The sequence below is a fragment of the Hemiscyllium ocellatum genome, chromosome 7 (assembly GCF_020745735.1).
Source record: "Hemiscyllium ocellatum isolate sHemOce1 chromosome 7, sHemOce1.pat.X.cur, whole genome shotgun sequence".
Taxonomy (NCBI): domain Eukaryota; kingdom Metazoa; phylum Chordata; class Chondrichthyes; order Orectolobiformes; family Hemiscylliidae; genus Hemiscyllium; species Hemiscyllium ocellatum.
In genome coordinates, this window is record NC_083407.1 from 12,489,455 (window position 1) to 12,516,252 (window position 26,798).

Here is a 26,798-nt window from a genome sequence, read left to right on the forward strand (position 1 = left end):
TTCAATATTATCATAACATCGCCTAATTCAGTACTGAATACCCTTTGATCCCTGCGGCTCTAAGAATGATATCTAACTCCTTCTTGGAAACATTATTCAAAGATTGAAGCTTTGAAAAATAATTGCAAGAATGAAGATCAACTTACATGTTGAATCTGAAATGAGAACTGCTGGTGTTGATGAAGGCAGTTGCCATTTTGAATGTGTAGGTGTGTCTTAAACACCTGCCCTTTTTCTTGGCAACACATCTTTACAACACCTGCTTGACATATACAAACATAAATCTCTGAGCGGAAAACCTGAAGCCAACATTCACGTAAACAGTAATTCCGCACAAGAATATTGTTGAAGTGGGGAAACACTGAAATGAGGCCAATGTATTAGCCTCGTAAAACAGTGTCCGAGAAACTTTGTAAAACAGCATTTGAACATTTTTGTAAGACAGTGCTCAATAAGCCTCATAAAACAGCGATAGAGCCTGTTGGTTGTACTTGAAGCAATAAAATGTCAACAAGAATCTTACAGGTCAAAAATCATTCAGCCCATCAAGCCTGTGCTATCTCTTTGAAAGAGCTATCCCATTAGCATTTCAATCCTGCCCCTCAGCCACTTCACACTCACATTCACTATGTTTCCATTTCTTTTCAAAGATGTATCCAATCCATTTTGAAAGTTACTACTGAATCTGCTTCTGCTGCCCCTTCGGGCAGTTCATCCAAACTGAGTTGGTTCACTGTGTGATTTTGACCACTGGAAGACTTCCAAACATTTGTACACAATGCTGTCACTAAAATTAATTAAAAGTCAGGATACATCTCGTAGCTTTTGCCTCAATGAACTTCACATGGCACATAAGCAACAGGGGTATTAGCTTTATTGCAAAATCAGTGAGTTCATTACAAAAGTCATATAGGAAGGACTCTGGATCATTCCAAGGGAATAATTGGATCTCATACCCAATACTCTGTGCGTCAAAAGATCATGGATTCACACTGTCCAGCCAGCCATCATACAATTCCTTTAAAGAACAGGAGGATATGGCAGATGAATGCACAACTAAAGAATTGGTGTAGGGGTGAAAATGTGTTGCTGGTTAAAGCACAGCAGGTTAGGCAGCATCCAAGGAACAGGAAATTCGACGTTTCGGGCCAGAGCCCTTCGTCAGGAATGAGGAGAGGGTGCCAGGCAGGCTAAGATAAAGGTAGGGAGGAGAGACTTGGAGGAGGGGCGATGGAGATGTGATAGGTGGAAGGAGGTCAAGGTGAGGGTGATAGGCCAGAGTGGGGTGGGGGCGGAGAGGTCAGGAAGAGGATTGCAGGTTAGGAGGGCGGTGCTGAGTTCAAGGGAATCGACTGAGACAAGGTGGGGGGAGGGGAAATGAGGAAACTGGAGAAATCTGAGTTCATCCCTTGTGGCTGGAGGGTTCCCAGGCGGAAGATAAGGCGCTCTTCCTCCAACCATCGTGTTGTTATGTTCTGGCAATGGAGGAGTCCAAGGACCTGCATGTCTTCGGTGGAGTGGGAAGGAGAGTTAAAGTGTTGAGCCACGGGGTGGTTGTGTTGGTTGGTTCGGGCGTCCCAGAGGTGTTCCCTGAAGCGTTCTGCAAGTAGGTGGCCTGTCTCCCCAATATAGAGGAGGCCACATCGGGTGCAGCGGATGCAATAGATGATATGTGTGGAGGTGCAGGTGAATTTGTGGCGGATATGGAAGGATCCCTTGGGGCCTTGGAGAGAAGTAAGGGAGGAGGTGTGGGCGCAAGTTTTGCATTTCCTGCGGTTGCAGGGGAAGGTGCCGGGAGTGGAGGTTGGGTTGGTGGGGGGTGTGGACCTGACGAGGGAGTCATGAAGGGAGTGGTCTTTGCGGAACCTGATAGGGGAGGGGAGGGAAATATATCCCTGGTGGTGGGATCCGTTTGGAGTTGGCGGAAATGACGGTGGATGATACGTTGTATACGGAGGTTGGTGGGGTGGTAGGTGAGAACCAGTGGGGTTCTGTCTTGGTGGCGGTTGGAGGGGCGGGGCTCAAGGGCGGAGGAGCGGGAAGTGGAGGAGATGCGGTGAAGGGCATCGTCGATCACGTCTGGGGTGAATCTGCGGTCCTTGAAGAAGGAGGCCATCTGGGCTGTACGGTATTGGAACTGGACCTCCTGGGAGCAGATGTGGCAGAGACGAAGGTGTAGGGGGCAGTGATTCAGAGTTTTAGATCATTGGGATATTTTCTGAGGCAGAGGTGACCTGTTCAAGAGCGATGGGAGACTAATATCTTGGCGGGCAGGCTGCAAGGGAGGGTTTAAACTAGATTGGTGGGGCAGTGTGGGGGGGAGGGGTGTGGGATCCTCAACAGCAGGGAGGCAGGTGTAAGGCTCAAAGGAAATACAGTCATCCGAAATAGTAAGTTGAAGATACAGGTCAGGCTGGAACACAACAGGGACCAAAGAATGCCTGTTGGATTAAATTGCATTTATTTCAATGCAAGAGGGTTGACAGGTAAGGCTAATGAACTCAGGGCGTGGATAGTTACATGGGACTGGGATATTATAGCCAACACAGAAACATGGCTAAGAGAGGGACAGGACTGGCAGCTTAATGTGCCAGGGTACAGGTGCTTTAGGCGGCATAGAGGTGGTGGAAGGAGGGGGGAGGGGGTTGCATTTTTGATTAAGGCGAGTATCACAGTAGTGATCAGAGGTAAAATAACTGATGGGTCATCCAGTGAGGCTTTGTGGGGGAAGCTAAGAAATAACAGGGGATGGTGACGTTATTGGGGTTGTACTATAGGCCCCCAAATAGTCAACTGGAATTAGAGGAACAAATGTGCAGGGGGATTGGAGAGACTTGTAGTTATAATAGGGTTCTAATAGTAGGGGATTTTAATTTTCCTAACATAGACCGGGACTGTCAGAGCATTAAGGGCTGATGTGGGGTGGAATTTGTTAAGTCCGTTCAGGAAAGTTTCCTCAAGCAATATATAGAGGGTCCTACTCAGGAAGGGGTAAAATTCAATCTACTTTTGGGAAATAGGTTAGGACAGGTGACTGAGGTGACAGTGAGGGAGCACTTTGGGACCAGTGACCATAGTTCTATTAATTTTAAAATAGTTGTGGAGAGGGACACAGGTTTAAGTTCTAAATTGGGGCAAGGCGAATTTGGATGGAATTCATCAGGAGCTTGCAGGGGTTAATTGGAGTAGATCGTTCGCAGGCAAAGGGGCCTTCGGCAAATGGGAGGCCTTTAAAAGTGAGATAGCTAGAGTTCAAGGTCTATATGTTCCTGTGACAGAAATAGGGAACCCTGGATGGCAAGAGATATTGAGGCTTTGACCAGAAAAATAAGAAGGTATGACTCAGGTACAGGCAACTGAGATCAAGGAAATCCCTGGAGTATATAGAGGATACAGGAGTTTACTAAAGAAGGAAATCCGGAGGACAAAAAGGGGGATGAGATAGCCCTGGCTGAGAAGATTAAGGTGAATCCAAAAAGATTCTTTAAGTATATTAAAGGAAATAGAATAACTAGAGAGAGAATAGGACCCAGGTAAAAACAATGACTGCAGATGCTGGAAATCAGATTCTGGAGTAGAGTGGTGCTGGAAGAGCACAGCAGTTCAGGCAGCATCCGAGGAGCAGGAAAATCGATGTTTCGGGCAAAAGCCCTTCATCAGGAATAAAGGCAGAGAGCCTGAAGGGTGGAGAGATAAGCTAGAGGAGGATGGGGGTGGGGAGAAAGTAGCATAGAGTACAATAGGTGACTGGGGGAGGAGATGAAGGTGATAGGTCAGGGTAGAGGAGGGTCGAGTGGATAGGTGTAAAAGAAGATAGGCAGGTAGGACAAGTCATGGGGACAGTGCTGAGCTGGAAGTTTGGAATTAAGGTGAGGTGGGGGAAGGGGAAACCCTCAGGGACCAAAGTGGACATGTATGTGTAGAACCGCAGGAGATGGGCGAGTTTCTCAATGAAGATTTCTCCTGTGTTTACCATGAAGACTTGAGAACTTGGCAAAGTTAGTGGAGATATCTTGGGGCCAGTCCATTCACAGCAGAGGTAGTATTGGATGTAGTAGAATATTTGTATCACAAGGTTTGTGAAGGTTTGTAGCGAAGCTGTTGTCTCCTGCTTTCTATATATATCTTTCTCCTGGATGGGGTTCCTGGGGTTTGTGGTGATGTCATTTCCTGTTCGTTTTCTGAAGGGTTTATAGCTGGTATCTAGATCTATGTGCTTGTTTATGGCATTGTGGTTGGAATGCCAGGTCTCTAGGAATTCTCTGGCATGTCTTTGCTTAACCTGTCCCAGGATGTGTTGTCCCAGTCGAAATGGTGGTTTTTTTTCATCCGTGTGTGTGTGTTGGGATGGTTGCTGGTGTACACCAGCACCCTATATTTGTATCATCGATAGTCAGAGGTAAGGTGTTGGAAGACTGGAGGTTGGCAAACGTCATGCCACTGTTTAAGAAGGGCGGGAAAGACAAACCAGGGAACTATAGACCGGTGAGCCTGACCTCAGTGGTGGGCAAGTTGTTGGAGAGAATCCTGAGGGACAGGATGTACATGTATTTGGAAAGGCAAGGACTGATTAGGGATAGTCAACATGGCTTTGTGCGTGGGAAATCATATCTCACAAACTTGATTGAGTTTTTTGAAGAAGTAACAAAGCAGATTGATGAGGGCAGAGCAGTAAATGTGATCTATATGGACTTCAGTAAGGCATTCGACAAGGTTCCCCATGGGAGACGGATTAACAAGGTTAGATCTCATGGAATACAGGGGGAAGTATCCATTTGGATACAGAACTGGCTCAAAGGTAGAAGACAGAGGGTGGTGATGGAGGGTTGTTTTTCAGACTGGAGGCCTGTGACCAGTGGAGTGCCACAAGGATCAGTGCTGGGTCCTCTACTTTTTGTCATTTACATAAATAATTTGGATGCGAGCATAAGAGGTACAGTTAGTAAGTTTGCAGATGACACCAAAATTGGAGATGTAGTGGACAGCGAAGAGGGTTACCTCAGATTACAACAGGCTCTGGACCAAATGGGCCAATGGGCTGAGAAGTGGCAGATGGAGTTTAATTCAGATAAATGCGAGATGCTGCATTTTGGGAAAGCAAATCTTAGCAGGAGTTATACTCTTAATGGTAAGGTCCTAGGGAGTGTTGTTGAACAAAGAGACCTTGGAGTGCAGGTTCATAGCTCCTTGAAAGTGGAGTAGCAGGTAGATAGGATAGTGAAGGCGGCGTTTGGTATGCTTTCCTTTATTGGTCAGAGTATGTTGAATACAAGAATTGAGAGGTCATGTTGTGGCTGTACAGTACATTGGTTAGGCCACTGTTTGAATATTGCATGCATTTCTGGTCTGCTTCCTATCGGAAAGATGTGTGAAACTTGAAAGAGTTCAGAAAAGATTTACAAGGATGTTGCCAGGGTTGGAGGATCTGAGCTACAGGGAGAGGCTGAACAGGCTGGGGCTGTTTTCCCTGGGGCTGAGGGGTGACCTTATAGAGGTTTACAAAATTATGAGGGGCATGGATAGGATACATAGACAAAGTCTTGAGGCATAGGTTTAGGGTGAGAGGGGAAAGATATAAAAGAGACCTCGGGGCAACTTTTTCACGCAGAGGGTGGCACGTGTATGGATTGAGCTGCCAGAGGATGTGATGGAAGCTGGTACAATTGCAACATTTAAGAGGCATTTGGATGGGCATATGAATAGGATGGGTTTGGAGGGATATTGGCTGGGTGCTGGCAGGTGGGACTAGATTGGGTTGGGATATCTGGTTGGCATGGACGGGTTGGACCGAAGCGTCTGTTTCCATGCTGTACATCTCTATGACTCTGTGACTCTGTAGGACTGTATGACTCTAAATCAGGTTCTTACTCCCATGTAATATGGAGGGAGTGCTGCATTGTTGGTGGTGCCATTTTTGGAAATTGAGGCTCCACTGCTCACTTAAAACGGCTTTAAAAGCGGCATTGCCTCATTTTGATAAGTGGGAGTGTAACCTGAGAGTAGGATATGAGCGTGTTTAAATGTAAGGCGTGCCAGAAGTAAGAGTAATGAACTTAGAGCATGGATCAGTACTTGGGGCTTTGATATTGTGGCCATAACAGAAACGTGGGTTTCAGGAATGGTTGCGAGATGTTCCAGGGTTTAGAACATTTAAAAAGAACAGGGAGGGTGGAAAAAGAGGAGGGAGTGTAGCATTGCTAATCAGAGAGTGCGTCACAGCTACAGAAACGAAGGTTATTGAGGAAGGTTTCTCTACTGAGTCGGTATGGGTAGAAGATAGGAACAGCAAGGGAACAGCCACCTCATTAGGGGTTTTCTACAGACCACCTAATAGCAGTAGAGAGATTGAAGATCTCATAGGCCGGCAGATTTTGGAAAAATTCAGATGCAGCAGGGTTGTTGTTATGGGTGATTTCAACTTTCCCAATATCGACTGGAACCTCCTTAGTGAAGATTGTTTGGATGGAACCATTTTTGTCAGGTGTGTTCAGGAGAGTTTCCTTACTCAGTATGTAGACAGACTGGGAGAGGCCATTTTGGATTTGGTTCTCAGCAATGAGCCAGGACAGGTGTCAGATCTCGCAGTGGGAGAACACTTTAGTGACAGTGACATCACATTTAGTATAGCCTTGGAGAGGGAAAAGAGCAGTTACCATGGGAAACGTTTAATTGGTGAAAAAGAAATTATGTCGCTATTAGACAGGAGTTGGGAAGTGCAGACTGGGAGCAATTGTTCCAAAGAAAGGACACAGCAGACATATGGAGACTGTTTAAGGAGCAGTTGTGGCGAGTGATGCACAAATTTGTTCCTCTGAGATGGGTAAGAAGGGGTGAGATTAAGGAACCTTGGATGATGAGAACAGAAAAGTTCTCGTCAAAAAGAAGGCAGTTTACACAAGGTGGAGGAAGCAAGGATCTAGCACAACTTTACAGGATTACAGGCTTGCTAGAAAGGAGCTCAGAAATGGACTAAGGAGAGCCAGGAGGGGGCACGAAAAAGGCTTGGCAAGAAGGATTAGGGAGAACCCAAAGGCATCTTATTCATCCGTGAGGAATAAGAGAATGATCAGGGAGAAGGTAGGACTGATCAGGGACAACGTAGGGAACTTGTGTGTGTAGGGTGAAGAGATAGGGGAAGCCCTAATGAGTTTTTTGCTTTGGTTTTCATGAAGGAAAGGGACCTTGTTGTGAATGAGAACTTTGAGGAGCTGGGAAACAGGCTTGAAGAGATCAGGATTGGTGAAGATGGTATGCTGGAGATTTTGGCAAACATTAAGAGTGCTATGTCCCCAGGGCCAGGCCAGATTTATCCTCAGCTGCTCCGGGAAGTAAGAAAGGAGGATACTAAGCCGCTGGCGACGATCTTTGCTTCCTCACTGTCCACGGGAGATGTACCGGAGGATTGGAAGGAGGCGAATGTTGTTCCTCTTTTCAATAAGGGTAATAGGGAAATCTCTGGCAATTACAGACCAGTTAGTCTTACGTCTATGGTCAACAAGGTTTTGGAAAGAATTCTGAGGGATAGGATTTATGACTGTTTGGAAAAGTATAGCCTGATTAAAGGAAGTCAGCATGGCTTTGTGAGGGGCAGGTCATGCCTCACTAACCTTATTGAGTTCTTTGAGGAGGTGACGAGACAGCTTGACGAAGGTCAAGCAGTGGATGAGGTATAGATGGAGTTCAGCAAGGCATTTGATAAGATTCCCCATGGTAGGCTCATTCATAAAGCTAGGAGGTATGGGATACAGGGAGATTTGGCTATCTGGATTCAGAATTGGTTCCCTGACAGAAGGCAGAGAGTGGTTGTAGATGGAAAGTATTCTGTCTGGAGGTCAGTGGTGAGTGGGGTCCCAGAGGGCTCTGTTCTTGGGCCTCTGCTCTTTGTAGTTTTTATAAATGACTTGGATGAGGAGGTTGAGGAGTGGGTTAGTAAATTTGCAGATGACATAAAGGTTGGAGGTGCCGTTGATAGAATCGAGGGCTATTGCAGGGTACAGCGTGACATAGACAGGATGCAGAGCTGGGCTGAAAAATGGCAGATGGAGTTCAACCTGGATAAATGTGAAGTGATGCATTTGGAAGGTCAAACTCGAATGCTGAATATAGGATTAAAGACAGGATTCTTGGCAGTGTGGAGAAACAGAGGGATTTTGGTGTTCAAGTACATAGATCCCTCAAAGTTGCCACCCGAGTGGAGAGGTTTGTTAAGAAAGATATGGCGTTTTGGCTTTCATTAACCAGGGGGATCAAGTTTAAGAGCTGCAAGGTTTTGCGACGGCTCTACAAGTCCCTTGTGAGACCACACTTGGAATATTGTGTCCAGTTTTGGTCGCCCTGCTATAGGAAAGATGCAGAGGCTTTGGAGAGGGTGCAAAGAAGGTTTACCAGCATGCTGCCTGGACTGGAGGGCTTGCCTTATGAAGAACGGTTAACTAAGCTCAGACATTTCTCTCTGGAGAGAGGGAGGAAGAGAGGTAACCTGATCGAGGTATGCAAGCTAATGAGAGGCATGGATAGAGTCAACAGCCAGAGACTTTCCCCAGGACAGGATTGACTGGCACGAGGGGTCATAGTTTTAAGATATTAGGAGAAAGGTATAGAGAGGATGAATGCATGGAATGCGTTGCCAGCGGTGGTGGTGGAAGCAGAGTCATTAGGGACATTTAAGCACCTGCTGGACCTGCACATGAGGGGTGCATAGGTTAAGTTATTTTACATTTGGATTAATGCTTGGCACAACATCGTGGGCTAAAGAGCGTGTTCTGTGCTGTGTATTTCCATGTCTATGTCTATGCCTATATGACCTTCCAACTCAAGAGGCATGGATTTTACCATGCCTGACAGAGTGGTAAAACAAAAGAGAGACCTCCTCTGAATCTATAATTCAGAGAAATATTCACTGCAGCCACATAGTCATGATTAGTTCGATCTACAAACTCATGTGGCACTGTACAATTCAGTGCTTCCTGTCTCCTCTAATCCTGTCCATCTGAAAGACTTGCTGGTTTGTATTGGTAATGTCAGTGGGCTAGTAATCCAAAGCCCCAGGCTAACGTTTTAGAGACATTGATTCCAATTTCACCAAGGCAAATTGTGGTGTTTTGAATTCAATCAAATCTGGAATTTAAAGTTAACCTAATGGCAGCCATATAGCCACTGGTAATTGTTGTTAAAAACCCATCTGGTGCACTAATCCTCTTTCGGGAAAGAAATTTGACATTCCTACCTAGTCTCATTTACATGTAACTCCAGACCCATGACAGTGTGGTTCACTGTTAACCACCTTCTGAAATGACCTGGCAGGCCACTCAGATCAAGGACATTTAGGAATGGAGAATAAATGTGGGCCTAGCTCACATCCCATGAATGAATAATAACAAAGGCACAAGTCAAAGTGTGATGGAAAATCTCCACTTGCCTAGATCAATGCAGCTAAGCAGCCTGCTTCATTGGCATCCCATCCACCACCATCAATATTCACTCCCATTACCATCGATACACAGCAGCATCTACAAAATCCACTGCATTAACCCACCAAGGCTCCTTCAACTGCATCTTTCAAATCCGCACCCTCTACCATCCAGGACATGAGCAGCATGTACATGGGAACACCACAGTCTGCGAGTTCTCCTCCAACCCATATACCATCTGACTTGGAAATATGTTAATATTCCTTGCTGTTACTGGATCAAAATCCTGGAATTCCCTCTTGAACAGCATTGTGGGACAGTGGTTCAAGGAGGCAGCACACCACTACCTTCTCAGAATGAGTGAGGGATGGACAATGAACGTTACCTCATCAGTAATGCCTATGTCCATTAGACCATCAGATATAGGAGCAGAGTTAGACCATTCAGCCCATGCGGTCTGCTCCATATTTAATCATGGCTGATACGTTTCCCAACCCCATTCTCCTGCCTTCTCCCTGTAACCTTTGATCCCCTTACTAATCAACAATCCCATGAACAAATACAAAAATGAACCTGATTATATCTGGACTGGAGAAAATTCAGTACTCTATTTTCTTGGCAGTAGGGTTGAGTATCAAGGGTGAAATTGTAACCAGCAACACAGGATTCACTAACTGGAGCTTGATACAAGTCTTTTAGCCAAGCTTGGTAAAATTTGGCAAGTAGAGTTATTTCTCTGGAGGCTAATCTGGCAGAATCCAGCATGTGGTCTGCTGGGGAATGTGCTTGAGGTCCAGAAGACCCTGACTCAATTCATACTTTATGTTTGGAAAGGGTTTATTGCCTTACACCAACAGCAAGAACTTGTAATGTATCAAACGCTAACTCAGAGAAATATTCCCCAGGTGTTTCAAAAGTATGACGACCAAGCAAAATTGACACCAAAATATTGTCAAAGAGGTAGGGTTTAAGGAGCATCTTGTTAAAGGACAAAAGACAGGTAAGTGAGGCTTATTGTTGGAATTCCAAAACTGTGGAATTGAAGGCACAGACGCCAATGGTAGACAGTGGAAAATGAGCATGAGTAAGAAGCCAGAATTGGAGGCGTGCAGGATCTCAGGGCATTGTGGGACTGATGGAGATTGTTAGTAGCTATTAATGCACAAATCACAAGGTCACTTAGCTGACAGTAATGAGCTGTATTTGTTCTCTCTCCTCTCATTTCTAGGGCATTGTGGACTACATGGGCAAGGACAAGTAAGTGCTGGATCTTTTTTAACAGACTGTGTACATAAACTCTCATGATGAAAGCAAAGTGCTGCAGGTGCTGGAGATCTGAAACAATCATAGAGAATGCTGGAGAAACTCAGCAGATCCAGCAGATTTGTGGAGCGAGGAACAGTTAACATTTTGAGTCTGACGTGACTCTTCTTCAAGCCACTCACCCTATCTTGATTTAAAAATAAATCACCATTTCTTCAGTGTCACAGATTCAGAATCCTGGAACTCCATCCCAAACAGCATTGTGGGTCAACCGACAGCACATGGACTGCAGCAGTTCAAGAAGGTGGTTCATCATTCTCCATCTCAAATAGTGATGGCAATAAATGCTAGTTCAGCCCACATTCCATGCATTGATATCCTTCTATTGCCGATACGGGTGATATGCTGGTCTTGTGCTTATGACAGGGTAAAAACAATGACTCATGGTCCGGGAACCCCGCACTGCCCATTCTACCTCCTTTCCAAGATCGACAAGCCTGACCACCCTGGCCGACCCATTGTCTCAGCATGCTCCTGCCCCACTGAACTCATCTCTACCTACCTCGACACTGTCCTATCCCTCCTAGGCCAGAAACTCCCCACATATGTTCGAGACACCGCCCATGCCCTCCATCTCCTCCAAGATTTCTGTTTCCCCGGCCCCCAACGCCTCATCTTCACCATGGATAGCCAATCCCTCTACACCTCCATCCGCCGTGACCAGGGCTTCCAAGCCCTCCGTTTTTTTCCTCTCCCAACATCCCCAACAGTACCCTTCCACCGACACTCTCATTCGTTAGGCCAAACTGGTCCTCACCCTTAACAATTTCTCCTTCGAATCCTCCCACTTCCTCCAGACCAAAGGGGTAGCCATGGGCACACGTATGGGGCCCAGCTATGCCTGTCTCTTTGTTGGCTACGTAGAACAGTCGATCTTCCGTAATTACACCGGCACCACTCCCCACCTCTTCGTCTGCTACAATGATGACTGCATTGGTGCCACCTCATGCTCCCGTGAGGAGGTTGAGCAATTCATCAACTTGAACAACACATTCCACCCTGACCTTAAATTTACCTGGACCATCTCTGACACCTCCCTCCCCTTCCTGGACCTCTCCATCTCCATTAATGACGACCGACTTGACACTGACATTTTTTTACAAACCCACCAATTCCCACAGCTACCTGGATTACACCTCTTCCCACCCTACCTCTTGCAAAAATGCCATCCCGTATTCCCAATTCCTCCGCTTCCGCCGTATCTGCTCCCAGGAGGACCAGTTCCACCAGAGAACACACCAGATGGCCTCCTTCTTTAGAGACCGCAATTTCCCCTCCCATCTGGTTAAAGATGCCCTCCAACGCATTGCGTCCACATCCCGCACCTCCGCCCTCAGACCACACCCCTCCAACCGTAACAAGGACAGAACGCCCCTGGTGCTCACCTTCCACCCTACCAACCTTCGCATAAACCAAATCATCCGCCAACATTTCCACCACCTCCAAAAAGACCCCACCACCAGGGATATATTTCCCTCCCCACCCCTTTCCGGCTTTTGCAAAGACCGTTCTCTCCGTAACTACCTGGTCAGGTCCATGCCCCCCAACAACCCACCCTCCCATTCTGGCACCTTCCCCTGCCGCCACAGGAACTGCAAAACCTGCGCCCACACCTCCTCCCTCACCTCCATCCAAGGCCCTAAAGAAGCCTTCCACATCCATCAAAGTTTTACCTGCACATCCACCAATATCATTTATTGTATCCGTTGCTCCCGATGACGTCTCCTCTGCATTGGGGAGACTGGACGCCTCCTAGCAGAGCCTCCTGACATCTCCGGGACACCCACACCAATCAACCACACCACTCTGTGGCCCAACATTTCAACTCCCCCTCCCACTCTGCCGAAGACATGGAGGTCCTGGGCCTCCTTCACCACCGCTCCCTCACCACCAGACGCCTGGAGGAAGAACGCCTCATCTTCCACCTCGGACCACTTCAACCCAGGGCATCAATGTGGACTTCAACAGTTTCCTCATTTCTCCTTCCCCCATCGCACCCTAGTTCCAAACTTCCAGCTCAGCAGTGTCCTCATGACTTGTTCTACCTGCCTATCTTCTTTTCCACCTATCCATTCCACCCTCCCCCTGCCCCGACCTATCACCTTCATCCCCTCCCCCACTCACCTATTGCACTCTATGCTACTTTCTCCCCAACCCCACCCTCCTCTAGCTTATCTCTCCACCCTTCAGGCTCTCTGCCTTTATTCCTGATGAAGGGCTTTTGCCCGAAACGTCGATTTTACTGCTCCTGGGATGCTGCCTGAACTGCTGTGCTCTTCCAGCACCACTAATCCAGAATTGTGCTTATGACAAGCTTGCTATGATGTATGTATGTCCTATGATGCATCAGGATTACCAACACCATAGCATTCACATCTAGGTTGAGACGGCGGGCCGATAGCAAATTAACCAAATATGCAGAGCTCTATGTGTATCAGTCTTGTGTTCTCAGCACCCACCTTATAGCATTGAAGCACAGAGAACCCAAACAAGCCAAGGAGAGAGGCTGAAGTGTTATCCCCTCACTGCCTCAAATGAATATGAGATATGACTTGGCTAAAGACGGTGCTGAATGTGGAGGTCCCTTAGAAAGAAGGGATTCCTAGTCAGTTGACCTGTTTGGGTTAGCGGTGAATCTCCTGGCTGGGTCATGTGAACCAGATAGATGACGGTTAGTTATGATGGTTAATCGTCCCTCAATTAACATCACTGAAAAACGGATTGTCTACCTTATCAACGCACAGTTGTTGAAGGAACATTGCTTATTACAAATTGGCTGCATTTTAACAGTGACTGCACTTCATAGAAGCCCTACAGTGTGGAAGCAGGCCATTTGGCCCATCAAGGCCACAGCAACCCTCTGAACAGCATCCCATCCAGATCCATTCCCCCCACGCTATCCTGTAACCCTGCATTTCCCATGGCTAATCTTCTAGCCTACACATCCGTTGACACTATGGGCAATTTAGCATGACCAATCCACCCAACCTGCACATCTTTGGACTGTGGGAGGAAACCAGAGCACCAGGAGGAAACCCATGCAGACACGGGGAGAATGTGCAAACTCCAAACAGATAGTTATTCGAGGGTGGAATCAAATTGAGGTCCCTGTCGCTGTGAGGCAGCGGTGCTAACCACTGAGCCACCGTGCCGCCCAATATCAAAAAAGTACTTGATTGGCATTTGAAGTTTTAAGATAACCTGAGGTTGTGAAAGGCATGACATAAATGTATGTTTTTATTTTTAACATGCCTGATTTCAATTCACAGGGCATATGTCCTGGAATGTTACATAGAGAGAGTTAAATATTCTGCATTATTATGTAGGATTTATATTAAGCGTAGGTTTATGTGATATAGGGTTACATGTAAGTATCGGAGAGTGGTTATTGAAGTTGTCACTGCTGAGAAATAAAAGCAGACCATGCTGGAAATATTCAGCAGGTCAGGCAATATTTGTGCAGAGGGTGAAAGTTTCTGGGGTCATTTTCAAACAGCAGGCAAGAGAAACTTAATTAGGCAAAGAGCTAAGATTGACTTGTTTTAAAAATCGCTGTGGGGTCTGAGCATTGCTACCTGGGCCACCATTTATCGCGCGTCCCTGTTTGCCTTTGAGAATGTAGTGGTCAGATTCCTTCTTGAATCACTGTAGATTTGTGCTGTAGATAGACCCACAATGCTATTCTGGAGAGAGTACCAGAATTTTGGCCTACACAGAGGGAATGGTGATATATTTCTAAATCAGAGTGGTGAGTGGCTTCAAATAATGTATCTGCTGCGTTCCAGAGGGTAGTGGTTGTGGATTTGGAAGGTTCTGTTTAAGAATCTGTGGTGAATTTTTGTAGTTGGTATAGTTTGTGGCTTTATTCTGGATGCTGTTAAGCTTGTTGAGCTGAATTTCTTCGTAGCAGGTTAAGGTTTTGCTATTCTGTTCTTGGAATCCTACAGGTGGGCCAGCTTTCTCAGTCTTCATATTTGGAAACCTATTTTAATTAACATGTCATAAATACTCATTAAGATCCCAGATCACTGGAATTATATCCATAGACAAATGTGGTAGGCAGAAGAAGATAGAGCATGTGTTCACAAAACCAACATATCCATGAGGCGTGTAACCGGTGGGTAGACTTCTTCATCCAAGTTCTGATCAGTACAAATTTCTTCACAAGACTATAAGATATAGCAGCAGAATTAGGCCACCCAGCCCCTTGAGTTTGCTCCACCTTTCAAACATGGCTGATATGGTTTTCAAACCCCATTTTCCTGCTTTCTCCCTGTAACCCTTAATCACTTTCCTAATCAAAAAGCTGTCTATCTGTGTTTTAAATGCGCTCAATGATTTGGCTTCCACAGCCCTCTGCAACAAAGAGTTCCACAGATTAGTCACCCTTTGGCTGAAGAAATTCTTCCTCATCTCAGTTCTAAAGTGTTGTCCCTTCACTCTGAGGCTGTGCCCTCAAGTTCTAGTCTCTCCTGCAAGTGGGAATATCTTCTCCACTTCCACACTGTCCAGGCTTCTCAGTCTTCTGTAAGTTCCAATGAGATTCCTCCCTCACCCTTCCAAACTCTATCGAGTACAGACCCAGAATGCTCAATCGCTCCTATATGACAAGCCCTTCATTCGTACTAACCTCCTCCAACAGCAACACATCCTTCCTTAGACACAGTGCCACAATATTCCAAATCCAGTCTCACCAAACTTTCATGCAGCCTTAGCAATGCACCTCTGCTTTTGTATTCAAGCCCTCTTGAAATGATTGCATTTGCCTTCGTAACTGTCAACTAAATCTGAGCGTTAACCTTAAGAGAATTCTGAACTAGGACTCTTAGGTCCCTTTGTGCTTCAGATTTCCAAAGCCTTTCCCATTTAGAAAATAGTCAAACCTCTTCTTCCTGCCATATTCACACTTTCCCACATTGTATTCCATCTGCCACTTCTTTGCCTGCTCTCCTAGTCTGTCCAAGTCCTTCTGCATCCTCCCTGCTTCCTCAACGCCATCTGTGCTTCCACTTATCAGTTACTTGGCTCCTTTGTAACCAAGCTGCTTCTGTGCAGTTACACTTACAATGTCAACCAGCCCATGAGAAGTCTCAGTCACATGCAGTCTTGCTTGTATTTCTTAATGGCTTATGTTGCATGGGATGAAGCCTCACTGGGCCGACTAACCCTTGAGAGGTCACAGTAATGTGCAGTCTTGTTTGTTGTAGTTAAATGCTTATGGTGTAAGGGGTGGAGCCTCAAGGGGTCACCCAGTTCATGAGAAGTCTCAGTCATATGCAGGCTTGTTTGTAAATGTCAGAGGCTAAGGATACAGCGGTAAGTAACTGACATCCTGTCTCCCCAAAGTCTGTCCATCATCTACAAGGCACAAGTCATGGAATACTCCCCACTTGCCTGGATGAGTGCAGCTCTAACAATACTCAGGAAATTGACCAAGAAAAAGCTGTTCACTTGATTGGCACCACATCCACAAACGACCACACCATCCACCACAGATACCACTGTGTGATATCTATAAGATGCAGTACAGAAATTCACCAAAGACCCTTCCTAACTTATGACCACTTCCATCTAGAAGGACAAGGACAGAAAATATATTGCAAAGACATGAAATGCAAGTTCTCCTCCACCCCAATCACTATTCTGACTTGAAATATGTCGCCATACTTTCACCGTCACTGGGTCAAATTCCTGAAATCCCAACCTAAGGACATTATGGGTCTACCCACAGCACATGGACTGCAGCAGTTCAAAAAGATAGCTCTTCACTAAAGGCAATAGGCATTGGCAATAAGTACTGGCCCAGCCAGTGATTCCCACTCCTTATGAAAAACATTCTTAAAGGCTTAGATTGTAAGAGTGAAGCCTCACCTGATTAACCACCTGATAAGAGGTCTTAGCCATATTCATTTCGCCATATCTGTTGCCTTTTTCAGTGGTATAGTGGAATGCCAAATTATTTGTTCACATGCATGTCCACTGAACTGTCCCAAGGTATGAGAGGGTCAAGCACATACTCTTTATTTGTCTCGTTATGCATTTCCTTTTGCCAACCATGACAATCTTGCTTCTGTGCTGGAAATGGATTTGAATGGTCTAAATCTGCTCCTTTGTCTTATAGTCTTATAGTTCTTTTACTTGTACTGTGTAATTCTCAAATTCCCAAATTGTCTAATAAAGAAACCTAAATACATAATCTAATATCCTGTTACCTTTCATTTCCATTCTGTAAGCACACCACATAATCTATGTTGTACTTTGCACTGTCCTTATTCGCTCTGCAAGTTCAATATGAACTGGCACACTCTCATCCCATAAACTTCAAAACCCAGTTTGATCCCACAGATAATTATTTTTTACCAAATTATTCTCTGAATGAGGACTAACATGGCAGCTTTCTCTTGCTCTCAAGGATAAAAGTAAGGTCACCATTGTCCCAGAGGACTGCTGTCTCAGAGAGAGATAACTCATGGTTTAAGGGTCAGAACACCTTAGGTGAGCAGTGAGGATAAGAATTATGGATCCTTCATAGCGACCTCAGCTGGTATAGGGATTGAACTCACACTATTGACATCGTTCACCAGCCATCTAGCCAACTAAGATAACCAATATCCTGCCTTCAAGAAAATGATGGTGAATGACCTTCTTGAACTGCTGCAGTCCCTATGGTGAAGGTAGCAATTTGTTGGGAGTCACGGGATTTGAATCAGCAGCGATGAAGGAACTCCAGTGTAGCTCTCAAGTTAGGATAGTGTGTGACTTTTTTTACGTTCATGTGTGCAACATAGATGTTGCTGACTGGCCAGTATTTATTGCCCATCCCAAATTGCCCTTCAGAAGGTGATGATGAGATGCTTTCTCGAACCATTGCAATCCATATGCTGTTGGCAGTTCTACAATGCTTTCAGAGAGGGAGTTTCAGGATTTTGACCCGGCAACAGTGAAGGAATAGTGATACGTCTCCACATCAGGATGGTGAGTGTTTTGGAGAGGCAGTTGTAGGTGGTGGTGTTCCATCTGCTGCTCTTGTCCTACTGTGTGGTGGAGGTTGTGGGTTCAGAGGTGCTGTCAAAACAAGTTCCTGCCAGGCAGCAATATGCTGAGAATTACCAGCCAAGACCTGGATGCAGATGAAAAATTTGACAATATACCCTTTGAAAATCTCCAACAAAAACAGAATGCATTGGGACTGCACAGCACATCCGTCAGAATCCTGTGAGATAGATCTTTCGGCCCAAGATTCATTATCAGAACTGGGAAAAAAAGAACATACAAGACTCAGAGGAATTAGGAACCATAATAACCTATTTGGCCCCTCAGGCCTACTCAGCAATTCACTAACGTCATAGTTGATCTGATTGTAGCTCTCAACTCCACTTTCCTGCCTGCCCTGTAACCCTTGACCCTTGCTGATTGAAAATCTGTTCTGACTTGGAATCTTCATGTCAGGAGTCTGTCTAGTGGAATTTTTTTGAACTGATAAAGATGGCAAGATTCAAGAACTCTGGATGACAAGAGTTATTGAAAGTTTAGCCAAAAAGAAAAAGGAGCATATTTTGGGTTTAAGAAACTGAAATCCAAGAAGGCCCTGAAGGAATATGAAGGATATTTCTGTGGGGGAGCATTTAGGGAATGGAGATCACAATTCTGTAAGTTTTAAGATAGTTATGGATAAGGATATGGATGATCCTCAGATTAAAGTGTTAAGTTGTGGGAAGATTGATTACAACTGTATTAGGGAGGAACTGGAAAATTAGATTGGGGGGGTGGCTGTTTAAGAATGAATATACTTCAGACATGTAGGAATCTTTTAAAGGCCACTTGATCAGAGGTTGGGAGCCAGCGTGTTCCTGTCAGAATGAAAGATAAAGATAACAAGGTTTGGGAACCCAGGATGATGAATGATATTGAAAGATTAGTCAAAAAGGAAAAGGAAGCATATTCAAGGCCTTTGTGGAATATAAAGAAAGCAAGAAAGAACTTCAACAAGGAATTCGAAGAGCTTAAAGGGGCCACAAAATGTCCTTGGCCAGTAAGACTATAGAGAATCTCAAGACATTTTGCATGTAAGTTAAGAACAAGAGGGTATCCAAGGAAAGGGTAATTCCACTCAAGGACAAAGGAGGAAATTTATGCATGGAGCCAAGCGGATGAGGTCCTTAATGGGTACTTCACATCGGTATGGAAAAAGGCAGGAGATTGACATTAGATAACATAGATAGTGCCGGCATGATGGGCTAAATGGTCGCCTTCTGCACCATAAACCTTATTGAGTTCTTTGAGAAGGTGACCAAGGAAGTGGATGAGGGTAAAGCAGTAGATGTTGTGTATATGGATTTTAGTAAGGCGTTCGATAAGGTTCCCCATGGTAGGCTAATGCTAAAACTTCGGAGGTATGGCATTGAGGATACATTAGAGGTTTGGATTAGGAATTGGCTGGCTGGAAGGAGACAGAGGGTAGTAGTTGATGGATTATGTTCATCTTGGAGCGCAGTTACTAGCGGTGTACCACAAGGATCTGTTTTGGGACCATTGCTTTTTGTTATCTTTATAAATGATCTAGAGGAAGGACTTGAAAGCTGGGTAAGCAAGTTTGCGGATGACACAAAAGTCGGTGGAGTTGTGGATAGTGAGGAAGGAAGTGGTAGGTTACAGCGGGATATAGATAAGTTGCAGAGCTGGGCGGAAATGTGGCAAATGGAATTCAATGTAGCTAAGTGCGAAGTCGTTCACTTTGGTAGGAATAACAAGATGATGGATTACTGGGCTAATGGTAGGCTACTTGGTAGTGTGGATGAGCAGAGGGATCTTGGTGTCCATGTACACAGATCTCTGAAAGTTGCCACCCAGGTAAATAGTGCTGTGAGGAAGGCATATGGTGTACTGGGCTTTATTGGCAGAGGAATTGAGTTCCGGATGCCTGAGGTCATGTTGCAGTTGTATAAGACTCTGGTGCGGCCTCATCTGGAGTATTGTGTGCAGTTTTGGTCGCCATACTATAGGAAGGATGTGGAAGCTTTAGAACGAGTGCAGAGGAGGTTTACCAGGATGTTGCCTGGAATGGTAGGAAAATCTTATGAGGAAAGGCTGAGGCACTTGGGGCTGTTCTCATTGGAGAAGAGAAGGTTTAGGGGAGATCTGATAGAAGTGTATAAGATGATTAGGGGTTTAGATAGGGTAGATACTAAGAACCTTTTACCGCTAATGGAGTCAGGTGTTACTAGGGGACATAGCTTTAAATTAAGGGGTGGTAGGTATAGGACCGATGTTAGGGGTAGATTCTTCACACAGCGGGTTGTGAGTTCATGGAATGCCCTGCCCGTATCAGTGGTGAACTCTCCTTCTTTATGGTCATTTAAGCGGGCATTGGATAGGCATTTGGAAGTTATTGGGCTAGTATAGGTTAGGTAGGATTCGGTCGGCGCAACATCGAGGGCCGAAGGGCCTGTACTGCGCTGTATCCTTCTATGTTCTATGTTCTATGTTCTATAATGATTTTCTGATGCCGTCCTTTATACTCAATTCTGCTGCCAGTAAATCCCAACATTTACTGCATGCTAACTTTCTGTGATTCATGTACTAAGGTACCCAAATCTGCCAAGTTCTGCAATCTCATGCAATTTAAAAACATACCACCCTTATTCTTATTGCCAGAGTAAACCAGTTCACATTTTCCCACGTTTACTCTATGTGGCAAAGTTTTGCTCACTCACTTAACATATCTAGAGCTCTTTACAACCACTTGACAATTTACTTTCCTACCTATCTTGGTGACATTGGCGAAGTCTCTTCATTAGACTGACCAGAACTAAAGAGAGGAGGAGACAGTAATAAAGGAAGGTTATAAATGCAGTGTAGATAGGTTTGCTTTTTTACTTTTACTCATTCTTGGAATGTGGCTGACGCTGAAAAATCCACCATTTACTATCCATCACCAGCTGTCCTGAGAGGTCTTGGCCATGGAGACAGTGTTCAGTCGGTGTTTGACAAGAACCAGTGACCTTCTTGGCTAATTCACAGGACAGTTAAGAGTCAACTATGACAGTGTAGGATTGAAGCCCATATAGACCAAGTAAGAATAGCAGACCGACTTTCCAAAACACTCATAGACACATTTAATAGAACACAGGATCTGATTAGATGAAGAATATCCTGCTGTTCACTTGGTCTCTTTCAGCCTGAATACCTATTCTACAATCTCCCTGGTTAAGCTCCCAACTATTTCCGAAATCTGTCCAGTTTCCTAACTCTCAGTTCACCTCTCCAGGAGTGCATTTCTGCTATTCAATATATAAAGATGAATAAATGTATTTGTTTCCACTGCTATTTAGCATAAGGACTGTCATCGGTAACTGCTGGCCAAACACCATCCCAACCTGGTAAGTGGTTTTTGATGGGACAGGCCCCAAAGTTTGGGAGGGAAATGGGTTTCTGAAGGCAGGCAGCACTGTTGCCACAATGGGGTTGGCTATTACCATGAGGTCAGCCCTCCTGCTGAATTGGAGTGCCACAGTTGCTGCCACATCTCTTCAGAGGGCTTAGCAGGCTGTCTCACTGTGCAGCGAGGACCTTGATTGGCCACATAAATGGCACACTGTGTAGGAACGTCATCTTCCACCTTCCCCAGTGCTCCACACCAGGGTTGTTGCAGTTCAGTGGTACTATCGCTGCCTCTGAGCTGGGAGAGTCTGCATTCAGGTCCCACTTGCTTCAAAAGTGTATAAGAACGTTGCTAAACAGATTGATTAGAAAATGTCCATTTGGCCTCACAATTTTACAGTCTCTCTCCTGACCTCTCAGCCTGTCCCTCAAGGACTGGTAGAACGTGGCCAATATTGTGCAAACTGTTCTGCTTACCGAAACAGTATCAAACCAGACATGAGCAGCTATTAGGTCAGGTTAATTGAATAAATTTTGTATTAAAGAGTGTCATAAGGGAGGTACAATAAGTTGGAGTATAGAAAGGGACCTCCTTGGGACCAAGCAATTGAAGGCAAGGCAACTAATGTTGGAGCGACTTTTCTTTTATTCATTCAGGAAATATGGGCATCGCTGGCTGGGCCAGCCCCTAGTTGCTCTTGAGATAGTCACTGCATCTCAAATTTCACTTGCCACTTCTCAAGCCAAACCTAGATATTTTCCAGGCCTTGCTATATGTGGGCTGGGTTGCTTCTTGAATTCAAGTGAGCAGTCTTGAATGGTGCTGAACATTGTGCAGTCACCAGTGATCATCACCATTTCTAACCTTTGATAGAGGAAGACAGTCATTGATGAAGCAGGTGAAGATGGTTGGGCTGAGGACACTACCCTCAGGAACTCCTGTGGAGATGTCTTGGCACTGAGATGGCTGACGTCCATTTTCCAATGTACCAGGTGATGACTCCAATCAGTGGAGTGTTTTCTCCCTGATTCCCATAGTCTTCAGTTTTGCTAGGGCTCATTGATGCCACACATGGTCTAATGAGACATTGATGTCAAGGCCAATCACTTTCACCTCACCTCTGGAATTCAGCTCTGTGTCCATGTTTAAACCAAGGCTGAAGTGAGCTGAGTGACCCAGATGGAACCCAAGCTGGGAGTCACTGAACAGTGTTATTGCTGAGCTAGTACTGCTTGACAGCACTGTTGATGACACCTTCCATCACTTTACTTATGAGATTAGATTACCTACAATGTGGAAACAGGCCCTTCGGCCCAACCAGTCCACACCAACCCTCCAAAGAGTGGCCCATCCAAACCCATTTCCCTCTGACTAATGCACCGAACACTATGGGCAATTTAGCATGGCCAATTCACCTGACCTGCACATTTTTGGACTGTGGGAAGAAACCAGAGCACCCAGAGGAAATCCACGCAGACACAGGGAGAATGTGCAAACTCCACACAGATAGTCACCCAAGGCTGGAATCGAACCAGGGACCCTGGTGCTGTGAGGCAGCAGTGCTAACCACTGAGCCACCATGCCGCACCATGCCTCGATCAAGTGATTGAGGGTAGACTGATGGGGTGGTAATTAGCTGAGTTGGATCTTTCGTGCTCTTTCTGTACAGGACATACCTGGGCAATTTTCCACATTGTCGGGTAGATGCTAGTTTTGCAGCTGGAACAGCTTGGTTAAGGGTGCGGCAAGTTCTGGAGCACCCATCTTTAATGCTATTGCTGGAAAGTTGGCAGAGGCCATAGCCTTTGCAACATCCAGTGCCTTCAACCATTTCTTTTCTATCACATAGAATGAATCGAATTGGCTAAAGACTGGCACCTGTGATGCTGGGCATCTCTGGAAGAGGCCAAGATGAATCATCTATTCAGCGCTTCTGGCTGAATATTGTTGTGATTGCTGCAACATTCTGCCAGTGAGACAGAACATGCCCAGAGAGCATAATGCTGGTCTCTTTGAGACATTACCTGTAAGACATAATTTCACGAGTATGATAGTGTCAGGGGCTATTGTTGACTTGTCTGTGAGTTAGCTCTCTGAACTTTGGCACTAGCCCCCAGGTGTCAGTAAGAAGGACTTTGCAGAGTCGGCAGAGCTGTGTTTGCAATTGCCTTTTCCAATGCCTAGCCTGATGCCTGGTGAACCATCCAGTTCAACCTTTTACATTTTGAGACTTCTTAATGTTTCAGTTCAATTGACTGGCTTGCACAGTTGTTTTGCAGGGCCGTTAAGAGGCAACCATGTTGCCATTTAGTTCTGAAAAAAATGTCACAGTGGACATTAACATTAACTCTGTTTTCTTTCTGCACTGATGCTGCCAGACGTGCTGAATTTCTCTGACATTCTGTTTTTATTTCAAATTTTCAGCATCTGTAGTGCTTCGCTGTTATCCTGACCTCAAAGGTCAATTTAGAGATGAGGAATGGCGAGGTGATGAAGAGATTTGATGTCAAGGATGAAAATGTTAAAATCAAGATATCAGTTAACTAGGAGTCACTACAGGTCAACATACAACAGCCAGTGGAGCAGCAAGTTCAGAGTTTTGTGAAGTGAGTTTTGAGAAGATTTGTAGCTCAGGTTGAGGTTCAGGAGGTTCTGGCGAACAAACTTACATCCAGGGTATTATATTTGCAGACAGTAGAATATAGAAGACCAAACAGGATTGTTTTGAAATCTAGAGGTAACTGAGGCATGGATGAGGATTTCAGCAGCTGATAAGCTTACACAGGGATGGAGTCAGGTGATTTTGGAGAGGTTTAGGAACAGGGAGTCTCAGTGACAGCACAACTAGGATGTCAGAAGTTTGTTTTGTGTGATGCCAAAGTTACAAACAGACTGTTTTAATCTTTTCAGATTCAGGGATGAAAGAAGTCGAGAATAATGCCTTACACTTTGCATGTTGGTTATTACCCTTTTAGGAACGGTGCACTCAACAGAAGAACAACTGTTGACAGATCAAGGCCAATAAATAGTTCACCAACATAGGTGTGCCAGCGCAGGGGAATCGGGCAGCATATAGAGCAAAAGAGGTTTAAGGAAAGGGATTGATATTTAAAATATTTTACTGATGAAAGAGCTAACTTACACTTGAAATGAGTTGTTTGCTAATTGCTTTTTGACTTCCTTCCTTCAGCAGAAACACGCAAGAGAACATGAACCCTGAGGATGAAGTGGATGAATTCCTTGGGCGAGCCATCGATGCAAGAAGCATTGATCGCCTACGTTCTGAGCACGTGCGGAAATTCCTACTGACGTTCAGAAAACCTGAGCTAGAGAAGAAGGTAAATCCTGGCAGGAATAAATGGTCCTGTAGGACTGCTTCGCCATTTCAATAAGGGGTGGTCAACCACAACTCCACCTTCATGTCCTCTCTCCTGATGCCCTTGGGTGCATGTCAAGTTCCTCAGTCTCCTTCTTGAATATACTCAACAACTAAGCACCAGCACCTTCTCGGATAGACACTTCTAAAAATCCACCACTGTTAGAATGACAAAATCTTTCATCATTGCAGTCGTACATGGGTCTGACCCCTATTTCTAGAGTTACTGGCTTGGGGATGTCAGCATCTAATCTATCAAACCTACTACAAAGTCTTTATAACTCACTGAGATCACTCCTCAGTCTTTAAAATTTTAGAGAGGACAGACCCATTCTGCTCAAACTATGGTCAGACAACAATAAAATCATTCCAGAAACAAGCCAATTCGATCATCTGACACAGTCCAAGATGATGTAGATGTAATATGAACTACACACGTGGCACAAATTTTCACAGCACTTACCTCCGCACACTTTAATGGAGATGGTGGTGCAGTGAACATCACTGGACCAGTAATCCAGAACCCGAGGTTAATGTTCTGGGGACACGGGTTTCAGTCCTACCATGGCCAATGGCAAAGTTTGAATTCAAGAAAACAATTCTGCAATAACAGTGGGCTCTAAGTGTAACCACGTAACTCCTGGCAGTTGTCATTTACCTGGTTCATTAATGTCCTTTTGGGAAGGAAAGCTGTGATCCTTACTTGGCCTGACCTACACGTGACTCCAGACCAACAGCAATGTGGTTTATTCTTAACTGCCCTCTCTGCAATAAATGCCGGCATATATAATGGTGACCACATAGCAATTTTGTTAAAAGTTTCCACAGGTGACTACAGACCGATTCCCAAAAGGGTTTGTAGTGTAACTGTCGATTGTACCAGCACACATTTGCGGTCAATTGCCTTTGACTGAGAAACAGAAAATGCTGGAAACATTCAGTGGATAGAGAACCAGATGGTTGGCATTTTGTAAAAAACTAAGAAACATTAACTCATTTCTCCTCTTTCCATGGGCCGGCTAATCATTTCCAGCATTGTATAACCAACCAGTTCAGCAATGTTATGATACAGCACTGGAGCAGGTAGGACTTGAAGCCAGGCCTCCTGGTTAATAATAGGACCACCCTACTGCATAATAAGACTCCTCCAGTTCCAGTATTTTAGATATTTTCTAATCCGTCTGTTGAGACATGTTGTAGAGCAGGAAGGACAAATCCAGGCTTCCTAGCTGTGAGGTAGAGTCTTGAATCTTATATGGCCATCCCATATCTGGAGCAGCTGCTAACTGCCCGAGATTGTTTCAGGCCAGCGAACCAGTATTTGTGATTTTGAAGCTTTGTGCAAAGGGAGAACACACCCACGCATCTGTAACACATTCTCCTCTTTGATCAGTGACACCTTTAAAAGGAAGAAAGACAGACAGAGGCATTGAGGACTGAAGCAGGATGGAGCGAGAGAAAGAGAAAGTAACCTACACTGCAAATGGACGCAGTAGTGTATCTGCATATTATATGAAGGGTTTAAAGGGATATGGGCCAATTGCTGGCAAATGAAACTAGATTAGGTTACAATATCTGATCGGCATGGACGAGTTGGACTGACGGGTCTGTTTCCGTGTTGTACATCTCTATCACTATGACTGTATCTCCTCTCTAGCAGCACCAACTCTCTCCACACCCCTCTTCGGTTCTTCCAGATTTGCCACCACAACCAAACCGTCCCTTGAATGTTTCATCTGGAATTGGTCTCCTGAGTATCCAATAAGGCAGACAGCTGCCATTCAGACATTGGTTAGAGACTCTTGACCCTGTAAATTTTGACAGGGGCACAGAGTGAGCTTTCTCTTGGTACCCAAAACTGGCTTCTCATCTAATAACAACAACAATCAATGTTTACGTAGCACCTTAATACATACGAGGATGCTTCACATTGCCAAATGAAATATGACATTGGGCCACATAAGGAGATATTAGGTCGGGTGATCAGTCAAAGAGGTAGGTTTCATGGAGCGTCATAATGGAGGAAGGCCAAAACAGCTTGGTGGAGAGTGTAAGGAGGGAATTCCAACCGTTGGGCTGAGGAATCTGAAGACATAATCACCACTGGTACAGCAATGAAATTCAGAATACAATGATTGAAGATCTCACAGAACACTGTGGGTACTAGCGATTGGCAGTGGAGAGACCATGGAGGAATTTGAAAACAATGATGAGAATTTTGGAATAAAGTTATTGCTTGACCAGATGTCAAAGGTCGTCAATGGGCACAGGGCAGGTAGGGGACTAGGTATGAGTTTGGACAGTAGCA

General features: G+C 45.1%; 1 protein-coding gene across 2 annotated transcripts in view; it reads left to right on the top strand.

The window, feature by feature from the left end:
- The window catches only part of adcy5 (adenylate cyclase 5), a 424,581-nt gene that overhangs the window by 311,336 nt on the left and 86,447 nt on the right, over positions 1 to 26,798 (top strand). The window contains exons 9-10 of one of the 2 annotated variants that reach the window (XM_060828269.1): positions 10,639 to 10,667; positions 24,305 to 24,452. In XM_060828269.1, the coding sequence (XP_060684252.1) occupies positions 10,639 to 10,667; positions 24,305 to 24,452 (177 nt within the window). The remainder of the gene's footprint in view (positions 1 to 10,638; positions 10,668 to 24,304; positions 24,453 to 26,798) is intronic. The other variant, XM_060828270.1, reaches the window with a different exon arrangement.